Source organism: Rhamphochromis sp. 'chilingali' (genome assembly GCF_963969265.1).
Source record: "Rhamphochromis sp. 'chilingali' genome assembly, chromosome: 17".
NCBI lineage: Eukaryota > Metazoa > Chordata > Actinopteri > Cichliformes > Cichlidae > Rhamphochromis > Rhamphochromis sp. 'chilingali'.
The window spans coordinates 24,694,641-24,713,763 of NC_137944.1; the positions used below are offsets into that span (position 1 = coordinate 24,694,641).

The 19,123-nt window shown below is 39.4% G+C and overlaps 1 protein-coding gene across 1 annotated transcript in view; it reads left to right on the forward strand.

The window, feature by feature from the left end:
• Positions 1 to 19,123, forward strand: part of LOC308384142 (dolichyl-diphosphooligosaccharide--protein glycosyltransferase subunit STT3B) — a 109,404-nt gene that overhangs the window by 50,732 nt on the left and 39,549 nt on the right. The window contains exon 3 of the mRNA XM_080862523.1: positions 5,761 to 6,048. Within this exon, the coding sequence (XP_080718649.1) occupies positions 5,761 to 6,048 (288 nt within the window). The remainder of the gene's footprint in view (positions 1 to 5,760; positions 6,049 to 19,123) is intronic.

Genomic DNA, 19,123 nt, shown 5'->3' on the forward strand with positions numbered 1-19,123 from the left:
AAGTGACGTAGATGAGTTTATATACCCCGGGGAGTGGACCGTGCACAAGTGGAGTGGTGGGTAGAGACCTGTGTCAGGAGTGTTTTGGAGTTGTAAGAGAAGAATAGTGGCTAAAGGAAAGGTAAACAAGATGAAAGTGGGAGCACGTATGGTGTATGATTTGGAGACAGTGGCACTGACAAAAGATGGGAAGTAGAGCTGGAGGTGCCAGAGTGGCACTAAGAGAAACAGGACTGGAAATGAGAAGGTTAAGAGGTTCGCAGACATGCACACTGGAGGGCTAGTGGGGAATTGTACAAAGGGTGTTGAATATGGAGCTACCAGGGAGAAAGACGAGAGGAAGACCGCAGATGTAGGGGAGGAGGTTTGGTGTGACAGTACATGCTGGAGAGAGGGGGAGAGGGAGGCAAATAATCTGCTGTGGCGACCCCTAAAGGGAGCAGTCAAAAGAAGATTGCAGTGTCAAACAGCAGCTTCACAGTTGGAAGCGGAGGTGGGATTTGTCAACATTTATATATAGAGAGCGACTGTTCAACACTAAAAGTCGGCTGCAAACAGTGCCTTGCTCAAGGGCACAGCGATGGCAGTTGCTGGAGTAACAGAGAGGCGCTCGCTTATTTGGTGTGTAGGTTTATGGTGAAAATCCCACTTGTTTGCATGACTGAGCGAGATAATTTTATGAACACAGACAGGCTTCAGGGAAGGAGGGCATTTACTTTTACTCCCACACTGCTTTTGAAATCATAAAACGAATGTGTGAGAGCTCTTATTTGCATCAAGCCTATGCTTTTAAAACATGCAGGGGTGTGGACAAGTGCTGGGTTCATCTCAGACTGGTGCAGCGAGCCCGTAAATGCAATCAATGGCTGTTGTTTAGGAAACTTGGGAGCGGAGAATGTAATTCAGAATTTTGTGAATTACTAAGTTACACTCTGCCGTCATTTTAAACAGCCAGTCTGGGTTTGACGTTTTAACAATTATTCTGCTTGCTGTGACCTCTGACGCCAGGTAGGATTCACGAAAACACCTTTGCTAATGTTACATTTGCTCCGTTCGACCTACCTGGGCTCACCTTTCAGTATATACAGCTCACAGTCTCCTCCTCTTCTCATGAGCCTCACTGGCTCGTTATCTTTCATCATATCTTTTCTTCTGCCTGCCTCTGCCTTTCACACATCTACTATGCTTCCAGTCTCATCCTTACACTCCCCTCCACCGCCCTTTATTCAAAATTAGACCGATGATCCTGACAGTCTGCATTAATTGTGTATGGTAGCATTAAGTCTCTAAGCACTGAGACGGGTCAGGCCGTTCGGAAGAAAGATGAGCCGATGTCAGTTAATGTGACAGTTGAGTGCCTTTATGCTCACGCCAGTCCAGCTGCCCTCTCCCTTTTTATTTCCCCCTTTTCACTCCCACCCAGCCTCCACTCCCCAGAGGATGACTGCCAGTTGCTCTTTCTCCTGTGCCACAGATAAGGAAGGAAGGCTTCTCTAATGTGACAGTCCAGAACAACAGCAGGCTGTCAATCCAATAAACCGCTCTTTGTTGCCGTAATGACAATGACTCAAGTGCGTTTCTGTAACGCCTTTTGACAGTTTTAGTTGATGCTGTTTTCAAAATGAGCAAGCCGCCTTGTGCTTTGTTGAATGCCAGTTTAGAGAAGTGTTGATTAAATTTATGTACAAAGATTTCTTTCAAGCCAGACCTCATTGCTAAATATCCTTGACTATGATGAACAGCTTTAGTCATATTTGAGGGGACCTGGGCCATACGACAGTTTAGAATGGGTAATAATGGACTGTTGTCAAATTCTCAGAGCTATGAGATGTGGTTGATTTACGCAGATGTAGATTAGCTGGTGTAGGTTGGACTTCTAGGCATTGGCTAATTAGAGACGTGAAGACCTAAGTTTATTAGCAGTAGCGTATGGAGTGGGCCTACAGTGGAAACGCATCAAGGACTACTCGCACGTTAAACATAACCTTTATTTTGCATCTTATTTCAGACGTCCACATTGCACTGCACAAAGCTCTAATTGGATCTGCTCTCATACAGATGAGACAAGGACATTAAGCCTCACCCACTCAGGCCCCATCTTTAATGGTTTTAATAATAACATTCTTGTTGACACCATGTGTGGCAAAACTTGACCCTCGATTTTTCTTTATGCAAGCAAAAATAATTCCTTTTTCCTTTTCATCCCAGTTTTCTAGTGTTTGAATCGACCAAAATGGAGAACAGAGAAAAGGAGATTCTGTGATTTATTAATGATATAATCAACAAATTGATAGCAGAAATAATTGTTCAGACCTTTAAGTGTGCCCAGTGTGATTCAAGGCCAATTCAGTTTAGTTCGATTTAATTTGGTTATTTGCAATTAGCATATTGGTTGAGCTGAATATTTATTTTCGTTGCTGCCCCTGTAATATGTAATAAACAGTGGTGGCTCTGTGGCAGTGCACGCTGGTGTTTGGTGCCTAAATGCCCATCAGTAACTCGTGTTCATCATTAATGGAGCTTGTTAATGGCCACATTACCTCCTGTTAAATCTCGCTGAAGTTTTGACCTAATGAAATGAGAAATGCAGTGCTGTGCAAAAGTCTTGAGCCCATACTCTTTTCTTTGTTTCCAAGGAGCCAGAGGCAATACTTCTGGGCTTTTTGAAGGGCCTTGTAAGTGACCATTTTTAGGGGAATGGGTTGTTTTTGACCTGTGAATCAGTGAAGCTTGAAAAGATACTTTACTCAAAGGATGAAACAGTGTTTTGTACATACACATAATTGACAACTTGGCAAAGAATCAATTTTAAATTGTATCTTTAGGGAGTTTGTTATTAACAGCCTTCTACAAAGGCTGCTATAAAGGGTGTCAGAGGACCTCGTGTCCTTGAAGTCATTGGTCTGTCTGATGTGCTTGTAGTAGTGGAACTCCCACAATTGGTCATGCCAGAGGCTGCTTCCCATAGTGAAATACCGAGGAAGGCTTGAAAGAATCGCTTTAGTTAAATATACAAAGAATCTACAAAATGCCAGAGATCACAGTTTGACAAGTATAAAATCACAGCACAAAAAAAGTATTTTCAAAGAGCTGTTAGTTGAAAGTTTGGCAGTCCAAAAAAACTCTATGGCAGATGAACAGTATGTGAAAGACATGTCCTTAAGAAACGGGGCAAAAAATAATCCAGCAAAGACCTGACGCAGGACCTTTCACTGATCAATCTACCATTCAACGTAGCTTCATCTGAAATGGTCTAAGTGGAAGGTCGGCTGTTAGTAAGTCATTCTTAAGGCAGGAAAGCGGGGAGAAAAGGCTGTGGTGTGCCAAATTACACAAGAACTAGATTGGTAACAGGTTTTATGAAGTGATGAATCCAAATTATTAGTATGTACAGAGAAGGTCAGGACTAACAAGGAATGTTTATAGCTGCCTATAAAACACGGTGGAGCTCTTCCATGGTCTTTAGCTGCAATTCAGCCAGTGATGTTGGATTTTTTTCAAAGTTAATGGAATTCTGAATGTAGAAAAGTATGATCAGATTTCAATCCACCATACAGTAGCACGTTGCCAATGCAGAAAAAAGCATACCTGGATAGACGAACACAAAATTGATTAGTATCAGTCATGGATTGGCCTCCCCAGAGCCTGAACAACATCATCATCATGACTGAATTGAACAAGGAAAATTATTCCTGAAGACTACTTAAAAAAAATTACAAGAAAGCCTGTCAAAGAGTTTGGGCTGCGTTGAAGAATAAAGTTATTCATATTATACAATAAAGTTATCAGATATCGACTTTAAAGCTCGATTAAGTTGTACAAGCTCTATTTCCATGTGTGTTTGCGCATGTTACAATGGACCTATTTCCCATTTTCCTAGAAAAATATAAAGAAATAAGGGGTAGCTCAAGACTTTTATACAGTACTGTACTTTATAGCAGTTGAGATGATGTAGTATTAGATTAGTTAGACAAGCCTGGTCAGTAAGTAGTGTGGTCGCTGCTATCCATGATGGATAACAGTCAGTTCAGTGACCTCCTCTCCAACACAGCTTCAGAAATGTACGGTTTATGGCCAATCACAGAGCCAGCCTTCATAATCAGTTTATCTAGTCTGTTGCTGTCATCAGCTCAGACTCTGCTCCCCCCAGCAGACCACAGCAAAGTACGCTGTACTTGCCACAATCGACTGACTGGACAATATCCATCATTTTGCTGCACATATTTAAGGATCTCAGCTTGTTTAGGTAATAGAACCTGCTCATTGGGTGAGGTAATAGAGCTTTCCTCCCTCTTTTATGCACAGGCTCTGTGTTGGCCTGTTGTTGATATGGATGCCCAGGTACTTGTACTCACCCTATATATCAACATCATGCCACAGAATAGATGTGGGTCATGTAACTGTCCTCTTTCTTCTCTAACTCTTCTAAGTTTTTCCTCTAATGTTTTTATATTACATTACATCCGAGTCCTGAAATGTTATTCACTTGTGACTGAAAAGCTAGTCACACAGCATTTCCAGAACAATCATTGCCCAGACAATTGACTATTGATTACACAAATGATTATATTTTTGTTTTTCTCCTGTGTAAATATTACAGAACATTCACTACAAATCAGTAAAAGTGACAGTTTTCCTAATTGAAAGCTGTTTCATTTTCCGATCAATACCTGATGATAACCTACACGTCAATTCTCCATATACCCGCTTAACAGCTGGTTCGCACAGCACACGGTCTATAAGATCGACTGTCGTGTGGCGTCTACGTGCGTTCGATGTGGTACGAGCCCACGTTAAATCTTCTCGCAAGCAGCTTAAAATTATTCACGAGTTACGCCTTCCATTTTCCCACAATTTGTCTGAACACACAGCAGACGGAGACGTAGATTTTTGTATGCAGCGCTTAATTAGTGAGAGAATGTGGAAAATGAACACATTAGAGCTGCGATTCACCTCAAGTCATTTAATCTTAAGAGAATTAGCAGCTTTCACTAATACAACGAGTATTCCCACGGCGAGAGGCTCGCACTGAGGGTCGGGGAGGGAGAGGTCACATTTGAACATCTGTTCAATGGGAGACGAGAAAAGCCTGATGCCACCGCCTGTCTATTGGAAGCTATTGGAACCATTTTTAATTTGGCTTCTGATGTTGATTTAATTTTAGTCTTTTGATCAAAATGTGCGTTGTTTTTTTTTTTTTTTTTTTTGTAACCTTATTTTTAAGTAAATCCTCTTAAGGGTTTTTAGGATACAGTTCTGACTGTCGTCGTTGCGTAAGGTCATCATGACTACAGGTGCTGCTCTCATCTGTCCCAAGGTTTACAGAAAAGCCAATCCATACCTCTCTACTCTCCAGTGATGGAACTAATCAACTCTCTGCACTTTACTTTTCCCTCTCTGTCAACATGGATAACATCAGAATAATGCAGCACATACCTGGTCGTTTCAGGAAAGGCAGTGAGCCTTTGTGAGAGAAATCTGTGTGTTACTCAAGAAATCTGCTTGAGGAAATTAAACCTCTGTTTAAAAAATGTTGGGAGGTTAAGTGTAGTTTTCTTTGGCGCTGGCTAAAATCTCTTTGGTAGGCGCCAAAAATGTGTAAAGGGGGAAAAATAGTCTGACTTAACAGTGTTCCTTTAACTTATGTTACTATAGATGTTGAGGCTTCTCTGTTCTGGTTTTATTTCCTCTTTGCGTTTCTCACAAACTCTTCTTCTGCCTTTTTTTTTTTTTTTTTTTTTTTTTAAAACCTTCCCTCAGGTGTACCCAGGGCTCATGGCGACTGCAGGCCTTATCCACTACGTGCTCAACATGCTCCACATCACCGTCCACATTCGTGATGTGTGCGTCTTTCTTGCGCCTGTGTTCAGCGGCCTGACCGCCATCTCCACCTTCCTGCTAACCCGGGAGCTGTGGAACCAGGGTGCCGGGCTGCTGGCAGCCTGCTTCATCGCCATCGTCCCCGGTTATATCTCTCGCTCCGTCGCCGGCTCCTTTGACAATGAGGGCATCGCCATCTTCGCCCTGCAGTTCACCTACTACCTCTGGGTAAGTTCAGACTTAAAAGTGCCGTAAGGAGGAATCCTATTGTATAGAGGAGACAGTTTAAACTTCTTTGTGAGGAATCAGATTCATGCTCACTCTTTTGGGAGGATTTTACCCACAAAAGTAGCCCCACTTTCAAATCTTACTTTTCATAGATGTTGAATTATTTATCCACAACCTTGAAAGGCATGCTAGGCTTCTTTGTGCACCACGTGAAGCCCCGGAAACGACATGCTGCACCATAAAACCTTCACAATATGATGACCTTTAAGAGTAGAATTGACAAGATCTCCCTTTTAAAGGTTGAATATCTCCTCTCCCAATTTCCTTTCCTTTTTAAAAATGCATGAAATGAATGGAGTGTTTGTTCATAAAGTGGCTAACCTTGTTTTATTTAGTTTTCCCCCCCCCCTGCCTTCAACAATTTATTTATTTTATTTTTTTACTTCAATAAATGCGGCCTATCCTTGAGCTAACAAGGCAGATGAGAAGAGTCTTTTGTTTTGTTTTTTTAAAATACAGCCTGAATGTTTGCAGCAACTGCATTGCAACATATTTTCCACAGCAGGTGGAAGGAAGAAGCTTTTCAAGTTGAAAGATGCCTGAAACAGACTTTACTTTCAGTCTATCCACTCTTTCAGTTGCATCAGCAGCTGCCTTTCAGCCCTGCAGCTTTCTTACTAAGAATGCATCTCGTGTGCCTTTGTATACAAGCGTGTGTTTGTATTTGTCTGTGTGAAAATGAAGAGCTCTGCAAACAGTTTTTATCAGCATTCACTTCTTCCTTGTTATTGCCGTTGACCTTGACAAGTACTGCGGATTTTTTTTTCCTTCTGTATTGAGCTGAGTCTGTTCACTGACTTTTTCCCTGCTTTGCTTAAACTCATCCTAAGATAGAAAAAATTTAATATTTCCAGCTTATTGAAAATGGAAGTAATTGTGTCTTTCTCCATAACTGGGTTTCTCTTGACATTAAAGAGCTGAGCTGAGCTTCTATTGGCCACATAGAAATACAGCTTAAGAGCAGATGATGGAAGAAGTCCATGCAAAAATGATGTTTAAGTAGCAAAAGGTTAAAGGTGCTAACGGTGATGAGAGAGGAAGGGGAAAAAAATGCAACAGACACGCCACAAAATTAAATTAAAGTCATGAAAGTGGCATTATGTAGTCCTTGCTATATGCTTCCAACATATCTGACTTGAAATGCATCCCTGTTAGTCATCATTCTGCTACGAGGAACATAAAATTCAGGGTCAGTCCAGTTTTCAGTGCCGAGTAGAGAATTATTGGAGAAGAGCTGCAGATTCTTTGAAAGTGTAAATATTACGGCCTTTCATTAGCACAAAGTGAGCATACAGTGCTTCCTGTTCATACAGTATTGTGCCATCCCACTGAGTCCATAAAATTATTTTCTATTAATGAAATCACTTCGTGTTCCTGTGGACTGCAGGGATAGAATATAAAGGCTGCAGGCTACAGAGAAGCAGTTGCCCACCTCTGCAGTTAACCTGTGCTGAGCAGGTGTCAAATAAAAATGGCGGGGTATTTTCAGGGAGGACAAATTTAATATTGTAGATTTTATCAATATAAAAGTGATCACTGAAGACACGGAATTGATTGGAAGACAGTTTTAGCAGATAGCAACTCTTACAGGCCTCTGTTTCTGCCTCTGCTTGCAAATCTTTCTCTCAAATATGCATGGGGAAAGGGGAAATTGAACTTACCCTACTGCTTCCACAGGAACTAAGCGGTAAATAACAGGTTCTGCTTATCAAATACAGTCAGTGAGTGCTCATCAGCTGGTGTGAGCACCTCTATAAAAGCAGATGTTTTGGCAGTTTTTGTCAGATTTTTTGCAATGCTCAAAAACGGCAAAAAAAAAAAAACCATATAAAAAACACCCAGGAGCTACATGTCAGACTCTGCAGGCTTGAGTTGTCATGTTAAATGTTAAAGTTCATCACAGTGCAGTCTTGAACTGTCATGTCGAACAAGTCATAGTTGTTCAGCCGCAAAAGAGTGAACAAGTATGGCTCGTTTCGATGGGTTGCCAGGTGATGTGAGACTGATAAAGACATACAGAAAATGATTACTTCAAGTTATTGTGGCTAAAGGTGGTTTTACAGGTTGCTGAATCATCGACGTTTTTCTTCGGCCTCCATCGACTACCACGAAAACTTGCTCCTTGATGAGTCTGTCATTTGAAAGCGTTTACCATGGCTGGCTGTAAACCTAAGCAGCTATAACGCACAGTGTTTGACAGCATCATTAGCCTTTATCCTTGAGTTTTTTAAACATAAATTAGACAGCAATAAATGATAACAGAAATGTAATTACAATAGCATCCCAGGTTTAATTCATCGTTGGGATTCTCTGTGCATTTCCTTTGATTCTGCAGCACAGTTTACTTTGGCAAATGACACAGGGGTTTCTTTTTTTCTGCTTAGAAGCTTTGGTATTATCTAGAAAGATTACTACATGATAGAATGCTACAATCCTATTGGGGCCAGGGGACTTATGCATATAAGCCACATGTCTATTATTGACTGACTGTAGCTGCGTGATTGTAGGAAGATGTAATTCCTGGCTGGTTCACATCCAGTATATGAGATTCACAGAAATGTGGCAGACAAATGTAACATATTTATATAACCAATTTATTTAGAAAACCCTATTTTTCATTATTTCGGTGATGTAATTCAACCGCATGCAACTGATTTAAAAAAATGTCTCCATGGCTCAAAGCTGCATACAGCCTGCAGAAGTCACACAATTATGCAGATGCGAATTTGAATGCTGTACATCACTGCACATAAAGCGTTCAGGACAAATGTTCGGTCTCAGCTCACGCTGGCCTGAGTCAATTACTGCACAGCACAGTAGCAAGTTGAGAGGCTACTGTTAAACCTAACCACACACACAATAAGCGCAGAAGCATGTATTCCTGAGCATTGCAGTTATGTAACTGGTAAACATGTCAACTAAGGTTGTGGGTCGTTTTCACATTGGCTCTGTGTGCATGAAGGAGTTTTATTATTCTGTAAATGTGTTAAGTTATAATGGACACATTTTTAAGCCAGTTGACAATGTTGTACTTTTTTTAGAATCAATCAGTGAAATTAATGAATTCACACTTTATTTTGACAGATTGAACAGTAAGGGTTATTAAGCTTATGAGTAGCACCCTGCTTGATTTATAATCTCTTTACATGAGCTTGAATAAATTCATGTGGACAGACTGCATACCTTCAACATAATCAGCTTTTGCAGGTCCTAAACAGAAATAAGAACATTTCAGGTAAAGTTGCTGGATCTGCCATTCATAAGCAATTTCCATGTGCTTTAAATATGCATTACATTGTTCTCCACTCAGTGCTGTAGTACGCCTGTATTCTCCTGATGGCAGAACCATTTGTGCCACAAAGTTTGGGCGAATAAGTCAGAATTGAGGTTGTTATATTCACACCAATGAGGCAGATGGTGCCTTTCTTTAAAATTAGTGGTGACAAAAGGTGCCATTACAGGTAATCTAAAAGCAGAGCAGGCAGCTTGTTAGGGGCCTAACTCTGTAGCCTTGTGCCAAATGTATATTACCTTAATGGAGTTTAAATGTAGATTTCCTTTTTATATACTGCAAGATGTTTGGTCATGCCAGCCAGCACTAATTTCAGAACAGTTGTAGCAAATGTTAAAATGACATCTGGAAGCCACTTTGAATTCCGTGTCCACCTTGAATACCGTGCGTCTACTAGAGAGTGAATGATGACATGTTTGTCGTCTGCAACTCGTGCACCCCAGATGGTGGACCTCAAAGAAGTATAATGGGAATGCCTGCTGAGCTGTTGGGTATTCAGCTGTCTGTGTTTGCAGTGGAGTGTAATATAGGCCCACGTTTTTGGTGTGTTTTTTCTTTTTCCTTTTCATGTCATTGTTTGCATGTTGAGTTTTAGAAGCATCTGGTCTTAACTGCAAGAGAGAACGATTCAACTTTTACTTTTGCTTTTTTTTTTTTTTTTTTTTTTTTTTTTGATTGTCTCTTCGTGTTTACTGTTTGATTTATTCAGAATTTTTCACAGACCTCAACTGCAAAAGGCAACAGGCATCCAATGAAAGCAGACTTAAAAAGATAATACTATTTCAAAAAATGCCTCAAATTTATGTTATTACAAACATGGAGCTTTTTTTCCTTTCATCGTGTGATTTATTTGCTGAATAGTACCGAAACCTAGTGTTAGAAGGGCTAATGAAACTAGTGCTTGTAACCTTCCTCATACAAGGCCAGTTCAATTAGTGATGAGAAAGTGCTTTCACTGAACATGCCACAGCTAATCTTCAGCAGTAATGGTAGGACATTGTCTATTTATGCAGTTTTTAATTTTTACCTTCAAGGTTTGTGTTATACTCAAGTGGAAAAACATCTTGAGCCGTGGAGGCTTTTATCCAGGTAGAAGTAGCGATGCAGGTATTTCATCACACCGTGACTCAGTGCCGTGTGTCACAGTGTAAGAAGCCTGGCAGGGAAGTTGCCGCAGGCTTTGAAGGGACCTTTTATCCATCCGTGGATTTAGCCATCCAAGTTTATGTCACTTTGTCAAATCATGTATGGATGAATCTGTCCATGCGGTTTCAAGGTAGTATGGGTCACTATACTGGAGCGTGCTTGCGGACAGCTCTGTGGCCCTTTTTTGAACTCGCTCGCTGTCACTGATCTGGCAATGCTCCTACAGTTTAGTGTCCAGGTGGCTGCCTGAGCTCTGCTGTTGTGCCTACAATTTAAATCTCAATACAACACCCCTAGCTGTCTCTGTGTGTACCGGCTCAGCAGAGTGAAACTGAACTGATGATTGTTGCAAACACTGGGAGCGTTTACATCCTCAAACATGCAGTGAGTGTTGGTAAACCAAACATATTTGGGAGGTGTATGCACACGTGTGTACAGGCTTTCGTGTGTATTTTAGAGATACAGCAGGTTACTGGCATTTCTTTCTCTTCTGTAATGTAAGGTCTGAATGCAGGCTATGGTTTTTTGGGACCAGCATATAACACCACACTCATAACATTTTCTCAAAAGTCAGAAGAGATTAAATTTGAACCGGGCGGTATATCCTCATATTATACTGTCGTCATGCATAATGTGATGGTGCTTTAAAAATCTAATGCCAGTGAATGGGAAAAACAAAAAAGGTCCCCAGGGGCTTTTCCAAGCTGCAAGCATAGATGGTTTAAAAGATGGACACGGTTACCAGGATGTCATCGTTTTTTAAAGTTGTGTTTTGAACCTTTGAGAACCTTTGGCGTTTGACCTTTGGCTGTTTCGCTTTTTAAAAACAAGAAGGAAAATATGTGATGAGCAGGGGTTATGAAATGACATGTGAAACCAGTGATCCTCCATTTTGAAAGTAAAGTAAAAAGTAAGGTAACATTTTATTTGTATAGCACCTTTCAAGATGAAAAACACAAAGTGTAGAACAAAATGAACTAAAAGCAAGTTTAAAAACACAAGTTTTTAGCTTTTTAAGAAAAATTTTTTTTTAAAAGAGACCACTGAGTCCACAGATCTCAAGCTCAAAGGGAGAGAGTTCCAGAGTCTGGGGGCCACAGTTACCTTTCGTTTTCAGCCTTGTGTGATGGACAACCAGCAAGCCCCGATCACATGACCTCAGGGACCTGTTGAGGAACACAGTATAACAAAGCTATATAGTGCTGCAGAGTTTACGATTACGGGAAGTCATTCACAGGAGATCTGAGTCATAAACTCTTTTGTGATGAATTTTTTGTTAAAGCTTTTAGCCATTAGATGGTGGCTGTTATGATAAATACTATTATAATATAATAATAAGACTTGAATATTTCTAATGGCCTTTTGGACCACGTAGACGTCAACTTTAGTTTTCTGAAATTAACCAAGTCCCCGTCCCCAGTAATTTGACTTGTGTCAAGCCAGCCTCCAATTCGAGACTTGCAGTCAAGCCAGCCTCCAGTTTGTTTTACGTTCCCTGTGTATTCAAAGTATTACGGGAATGGATGTGGAAACCGGATTTCAAAATAAAAGCCAACTTCGAGTGAATTAACAGGTATGTTAAGAACATAATAACATATAATTTAGGCTTCTTTTTTTTTTTTTTACAAACTCTAATGTTAGATCTATATGACACAGCCTTGTACCCTAATTGTGCCCTGTCACTATCAAGGCCATCTTATTTTGGATTTCAAAGTAAAAGCCCTGTGAATCTTCATTTTTGAACTACTCTTTCAATGACTTAATAATGCTCTTAAAAGCAAAAGTCGTATTTCCAAATACTATTTGAACTTTATATCAACACTTTCCAACCACAGTCTTTTTACAGTGATACCATATCAATATCAAGTCAGTCTGATTTTGCCTTTCATAGTAATGGCCCTTTGAAATTGTCCATAATTGACTTAATCTTCTAACGATTCAAAATGCTCTAAAATGAAAAATTCTTGTTTCCACAGGGTAATTCCACCTTAGATCAACAGTATACAGCCCCACAGTGATACCATATCAATATCAAGTCATTCTGATTATGCCTTCCAAAATAAAAGCCTTTTTAAATTGTCCATAATTGACCTAACTTTCAGTGATTTCAAAATGTTTTACAATGGAAATTTCCTGTTTCCACAGGGTAATTCCACTTTAGATCAACAGTATACAGCCCCACAGTGATACCATATTAATATCAAGTCATTCTGATTTTGCCTTCCAAAGTAAAAGCCTTTTCAAATTGTCCACAATTGACCTAACTTTCAGTGATTTCAAAATGCTCTAAAATGGAAATTTCGTGTTTCCACAGGATAATTCCACTCCAGATCAACAGTATACAGCCCCACAGTGATACCATATTAATATCAAGTCATTCTGATTATGCCTTCCAAAATAAAAGTATTTTCAAATTGCCCGTAGACGACCTACTCGTTTAACGATTTCAAAATGCTCTTAAATTGAAAGATGCTGTTTCCACAGGATAATTCCACTTTAGATCAACAGTATCCAACCCGACAGTAAAACCATGTAAATTTCATGTTGGTCTGATTTCGCCTTTCAAATTAATGGCCCGTCGAATTTGTCCATATGTGATATACTCTTTCAATTATTTCAGAATGTTTTAAAAATGAAAATTGCTGTTTCAACACATATTGGGTTTTCATTTTGAAAAGCAAAATCAGACTCAATTGATTATGACAGAATTGAATCATAAAGATGATGTAAAAGGAAGCTGAAATTGCCACTAGGTTGTAATTGATAGTACGTTTATATTTTAAGTCTGTGGAAAGATGTCATTCTAAATAAAGAAATTACAAAACAGCTTGCAAACCAACCATGACATCTTTCCACAGACTTAAAATATAAACGTACTATCAATTACAACCTAGTGGCAATTTCAGCTTCCTTTTACATCATCTTTATGATTCAATTCTGTCATAATCAATTGAGTCTGATTTTGCTTTTCAAAATGAAAACCCAATATGTGTTGAAACAGCAATTTTCATTTTTAAAACATTCTGAAATAATTGAAAGAGTATATCACATATGGACAAATTCGACGGGCCATTAATTTGAAAGGCGAAATCAGACCAACATGAAATTTACATGGTTTTACTGTCGGGTTGGATACTGTTGATCTAAAGTGGAATTATCCTGTGGAAACAGCATCTTTCAATTTAAGAGCATTTTGAAATCGTTAAACGAGTAGGTCGTCTACGGGCAATTTGAAAATACTTTTATTTTGGAAGGCAAAATCAGACTGACTTGATATTGATATGGTATCACTGTAAAAAGACTGTGGTTGGAAAGTGTTGATATAAAGTTCAAATAGTATTTGGAAATACGACTTTTGCTTTTAAGAGCATTATTAAGTCATTGAAAGAGTAGTTCAAAAATGAAGATTCACAGGGCTTTTACTTTGAAATCCAAAATAAGATGGCCTTGATAGTGACAGGGCACAATTAGGGTACAAGGCTGTGTCATATAGATCTAACATTAGAGTTTGTAAAAAAAAAAAAAAAAAAAGCCTAAATTTTATGTTATTATGTTCTTAACATATCTGTTAATTCACTCGAAGTTGGCTTTTATTTTGAAATCCGGTTTCCACATCCATTCCCGTAATACTTTGAATACACAGGGAACGTAAAACAAACTGGAGGCTGGCTTGACTGCAAGTCTCGAATTGGAGGCTGGCTTGACACCAGTGTAATTTGGTGGTAGCTTGATCCCCAGCTCCTGTATCTAAGTAAGAGTAATATAACACTATATAAATTAGTCCATCAACCATGTGCTAAAGTAGGGGAGAGTGGCGCACTAACTAACCTTCCAACCTTACCTCATAGTGTAGTTAGATCGGTTACATGAGTTAGACAATAAAACACAGTTAGGTGGCATGATGTGTTGAACACATCGCTAAACAGCAAGATGTGTATAGGTTCTAACTAGGGCTGTGCAATATGACCAAAATCTCATATTCCGATATAAGAATTCTATCGTCCCGATAACGATATAAATCACAAAAATGTAACATTTTCTGTAAATTCTGTGAATCTCGGGCAGCTCGACTTGCGGGAAGTGTTTCCAGCTGCGCGTCATGTAGCTGGAGTCGAGTGTTTTAACCGATGCATGAAACTACACATTTTTAGACATAAGTTGTAACGGCCGCCGTTTTCTTTGAGTATTTATTACACGGCGTGCTGCGGGGAAAAGCCTGTTCTAACGTTTGAGTCTAAGGTTTAATTTTTAGCACCTGGCAGCTCTTTTTTTTTTTTTTTTTTTTTTTTTTAAACTTCTCATCCGTAAATAATCTGCTCTTTCACGTGATTCAGTTTATTTTGAAAAGTCTCAACAGGATCTTGAGCTTTATTGTGAAAGGTTTACGTGGAACATAAACAAGCGGACACACGATGGTGTTACCATCGTTGTTGCTAACCACAATGCATAAAAACAGGCGCTTGTCCGTCCATAGTGTGGTTATATAAAATATAAGAGAAAGAGAGAACTTTAAGAAATGAATATAGCCACTACAGTGACCATCAAAACGATGAAAAAAATATTGCCGCAAACAGTTTATTTTGCGACACCACGAAACAAACGATAGCGTAAAATGCAACGATAGACGTTTTTATATCGTCATCAGATATATATCGTTATATCGAACAGCCCTAGTTCTAACCTGTCTGAAGACCTGCTTGTCAAGTTGACTGGTGATTGTAAAGTGTCTGGTGGTTATCTGTCTCCCTGTCTTAGTCCGTTTGAAAACATAAATAAATAATAAACCCAACACCCACAAACAGTGTGCCCCTATGAGAAAGTGGAGCCAACGGTGAGACAATCTCAATGCATGAAAAATGTGAAATTCTTTGAATTCCACAGGAATAAACTGGTACCAGCTAAATGTTGAATAGCTGCGTCATAGTGCCATCTTAGGGGTAAGAGGTTAATTCCTCGACCTGCGCAGTGCTGTGCGTTTTGTTTTTTTTTTTTTTCCTGTCATATTTAATACTTTTAAGACTTTCTTTGATCATCTTGTTATTTGTTAGGAAACTCCCTCAGTAGCATTGTTAATGCATGCTCCAAAGTCATGACGGTGGAGCAGAAAGGTGTTTAAAAAATGGCAAAAACATCCTGACCATGTTTTGTTATTTATGTTCAGGAAGGTTGCGCTCAGGTCGCTGCTACATTTTACCCCAGTGTATAACAAATAGATACTTCATTGCCTAAGACTAAGGTTATTTAGATTACCTTGTTTTGATTGTTCTTTGTTGTTCACATATCTACTTATTTTTTATGAATTTTGTTGTTTATCGCTATTTATTTGTCGACCTCATTAGAGATGGGAATCTGTTCTCGATTCCCAAGAATTCAATTCCTTGGAATTGTTAGTCAGTGTATGCATTCCATTTGTACTGGCGCAACAATCAGTAGATTTCAGTTCGTCTGGCGGAAGAGGAAAATGGAGGCGCAGTCTTCTGTCTACAGCAGGGATATGGACATTTTATTTATATTTTATTGCTCAAAAGGACAGCAGCACTATGGTAAAGTGCAAATTGCATCCAGGACAGAACTGCATTAGACTGCTAACACAACTTTGGCTCTTTGAATGCAGACCCCAGCTCAGCAGACCTTCAACAGATAACTAAATCAGTGAAGAGCAGTCAGCCTGAAGCCTCTGTTTCTACTGGTTGATATTTTTAAGTAGGATCACTCTGGCGATCGCTTTAAGGTCTCTTTGTGCTGGTTTGCATCTTTGCTTTGTGCTGTTGGCTTTGTGTTCATACATAAATACTAAGAGAAAGATCCTCATGTGTCCTCATTAGAATAGCAAATGCTTTAGGGACGATAGCCTAAAGGTTTTTGTAGATAAATGGTAATTATGAGTGCACTTTAGGTCATTTTACGAGGAAAAGCAAAAGTAATCAAATTATGTTATACATAGTATAACATTACAATTGTTAGGGAGTAATTAAGTAACGTACTGGGTGGATAAGCTACAAATTAATTGTCCTTTTTTGAGATCAATAACTTTATCTTACCAGTAATCTGAATCAATATGCCACAAAATGAATCTTTTTGCATCTTTTTAAAGTCTTTTTTGCATCCACAACTATTGCCTTTCAGCGGCCTTCATATAGGATGCAGGTATAAGGCACTCGCTCATTGGCTTAATTTTTCCAACCTAGAAGTTAAAGGCACGTTTTACATTCAACAAACATCACAAAATAATTAGTGACGTAAATAAATAAATAAATTGGAGTATTAAAAGTTGGACAGTTAAAAAAAAAAAAAAAAAAAAAAAAAAGATTCCTCCAACTGGCAAGCTGAGTAATGCTAGCTAGCTAGTTAGTGCAATAGTTATCACTCTGCACTCTGTCAGTACATTCAGCAAAGACAGATGGAAATTAAACTTGAAGATAACGTAAAAATAACTGGTGACCAAAAGAGGAGCGGTGTCTGCTGTTTGGAAGTTTATCAGTAAAACCAACCAAGACAATGTTTTTTGCTTCATTCCTGCTCCCTCTGCTTTTATGCTGGATTTTGACTGCAGCCAGCGGCTTTGGCAGCTCCTCACACACAAGATAATATGCTACTCAACGGTAACAGGTGTTTCCCCCCCAATGACTGAATAATTTGTGCCACAAAGTTTGGAAAAAACACATCCAAATGTGGTTCTTTGTCGCGTCACACAGCTCCAGTATAAAAGCATTAACACTAACGAGCCATATGTTGACTTTAAAAACAGTGGCAACAAGTGAAAAGCATAACGGGCAGCCTGTTAACAAATAGCCTCCTTATGTCAGATGTGTGATCATTTGTATGGTTGTGTAATTTTGTGTACTTTTTTTTTAAATGTTGACAATTTTTTAAAATATATTCTCAGAAAAAGGGCTACTAGAGCTCTCTATGTAAAGACCTTCTTATCCAAGAATAGTAGTAGTAGTAACAATTCTGATATACTGTAAAACCACCAGAATCTTTTTTTGACACAAACTTTTGGCCTTACCGTCCAGAGCTAGATTAAATGACTAAAAACAAAGAACAAATGACAATGATTTTATCAGCTCATATGGGGCTTTAAAAAATGACATCTTTGAGAAATCATTTGACTTGCTAATAAATACTGAAATGAAATGGCAAAGAAAAAAGAAGAAAAAAAAAGTTTAGCTGAGATGAGTTTAGCAGAAAAGACTGCAAACTCAGCAGAGAGCTGCAGTCGAGTGAATATTTGTAAGAGGTGAGCTTGAGGTGAGCTGTGGCTCTGCACTGAATCTGGATGAACTGCATTATGGCATTTTTAAGTGCTTAAAAAGAAGGCAGGTGGACTTTTTGGTTTCTAAAGAAGCTTCTCTTCTCATCCAAGAATACTCTGCAGGTGTAGAACAAATGAGTCATCCCCCAGGTATTTAACCACTAGTGGGGGGGCTGTCCCCTTAGAGCTGGTCTAACAGGAACAAATGATATTGATTAATCACCAAAGCTGTGGGTCAAATCACCTGACCGGTGGTGAGGGATCTCAAGACTGCACTGTTGGTGGCTGACAGGTGGTGACTTATGACACCACCACTGTTCACCAGGAAGGATACAAAGAGAAAATGGGTTACCGGTCATGGACTGGGCTGTGCTTATTGAGATGGATCGAAGTCTCTGAAGTTTATCGGAAGTCCACACACAGATCAGTACCTGTTCTTTGACTCCCACCACCCTCTAGAATACCGACATGGGGAAACCAGAACCCTACAACACCAGGGAGAGAAAGTTCACTCATTATAGTATGTTGTGGAAATGGACAGCTGGAGAGCCACTGGCCAAGAAGTCATTCCTGTTATACTTATTTGAAGTGCACCACTTGGGTGAAAAAATAAATAAATAAAAACACGCGGGAACGCACATGTCCGCACAGACCCTCGTGCTAAATGTCTCATGATAAAATTTACATCACTGGGACCATTGGGAACTTGATAAGAAATCAACAACCCTCAGCACCCACCTCCAAGGGGACATCGCCCACTAGGGTTTAAATACCTGTGGCTCTACGTCAATTAGAAGAGGAAAAAAACATCTTGGATGAGAGGCGAAACTTCTTTACAAACGTAAAGAAATCCGACTGTCTTTTCAAGGAGACAACTGGATTTCTGGATGACTGAGAACCTCCACAGACATATTGCTTTATTGCATACTGCTCTACCTTAAGTAATGCTCCTCAGATCGGTCTTTCCTGAATTAAATTATAAGAAAAAGTTTTTAACAATAAGAATGAAAACAATGAGTCACTGTTTAAAGAGCCTTTGCCAAATCATGATGTCACCTTCTAACTTTCCGAGACTGGTCCAAAAACTCTTCCATAACCATTTGTTGTACCTCAGCTTTTGTATTAGGTTGCGATGGGGGACATCTGCTTGTTTCTGCATCATTATAATGGTCTTTTGTAATCTTGTGTGTATGGATGATACATCTTCAAGCAAGGCAGGTGTTCCTCGTGGCACCCCTCACCTCTTAAGTTGACGTGTTATCAACAGAGCAGTGCTATCAGGGGGGGGAAAAATCCCTCTGCACTCACCTAGTACAATTCAG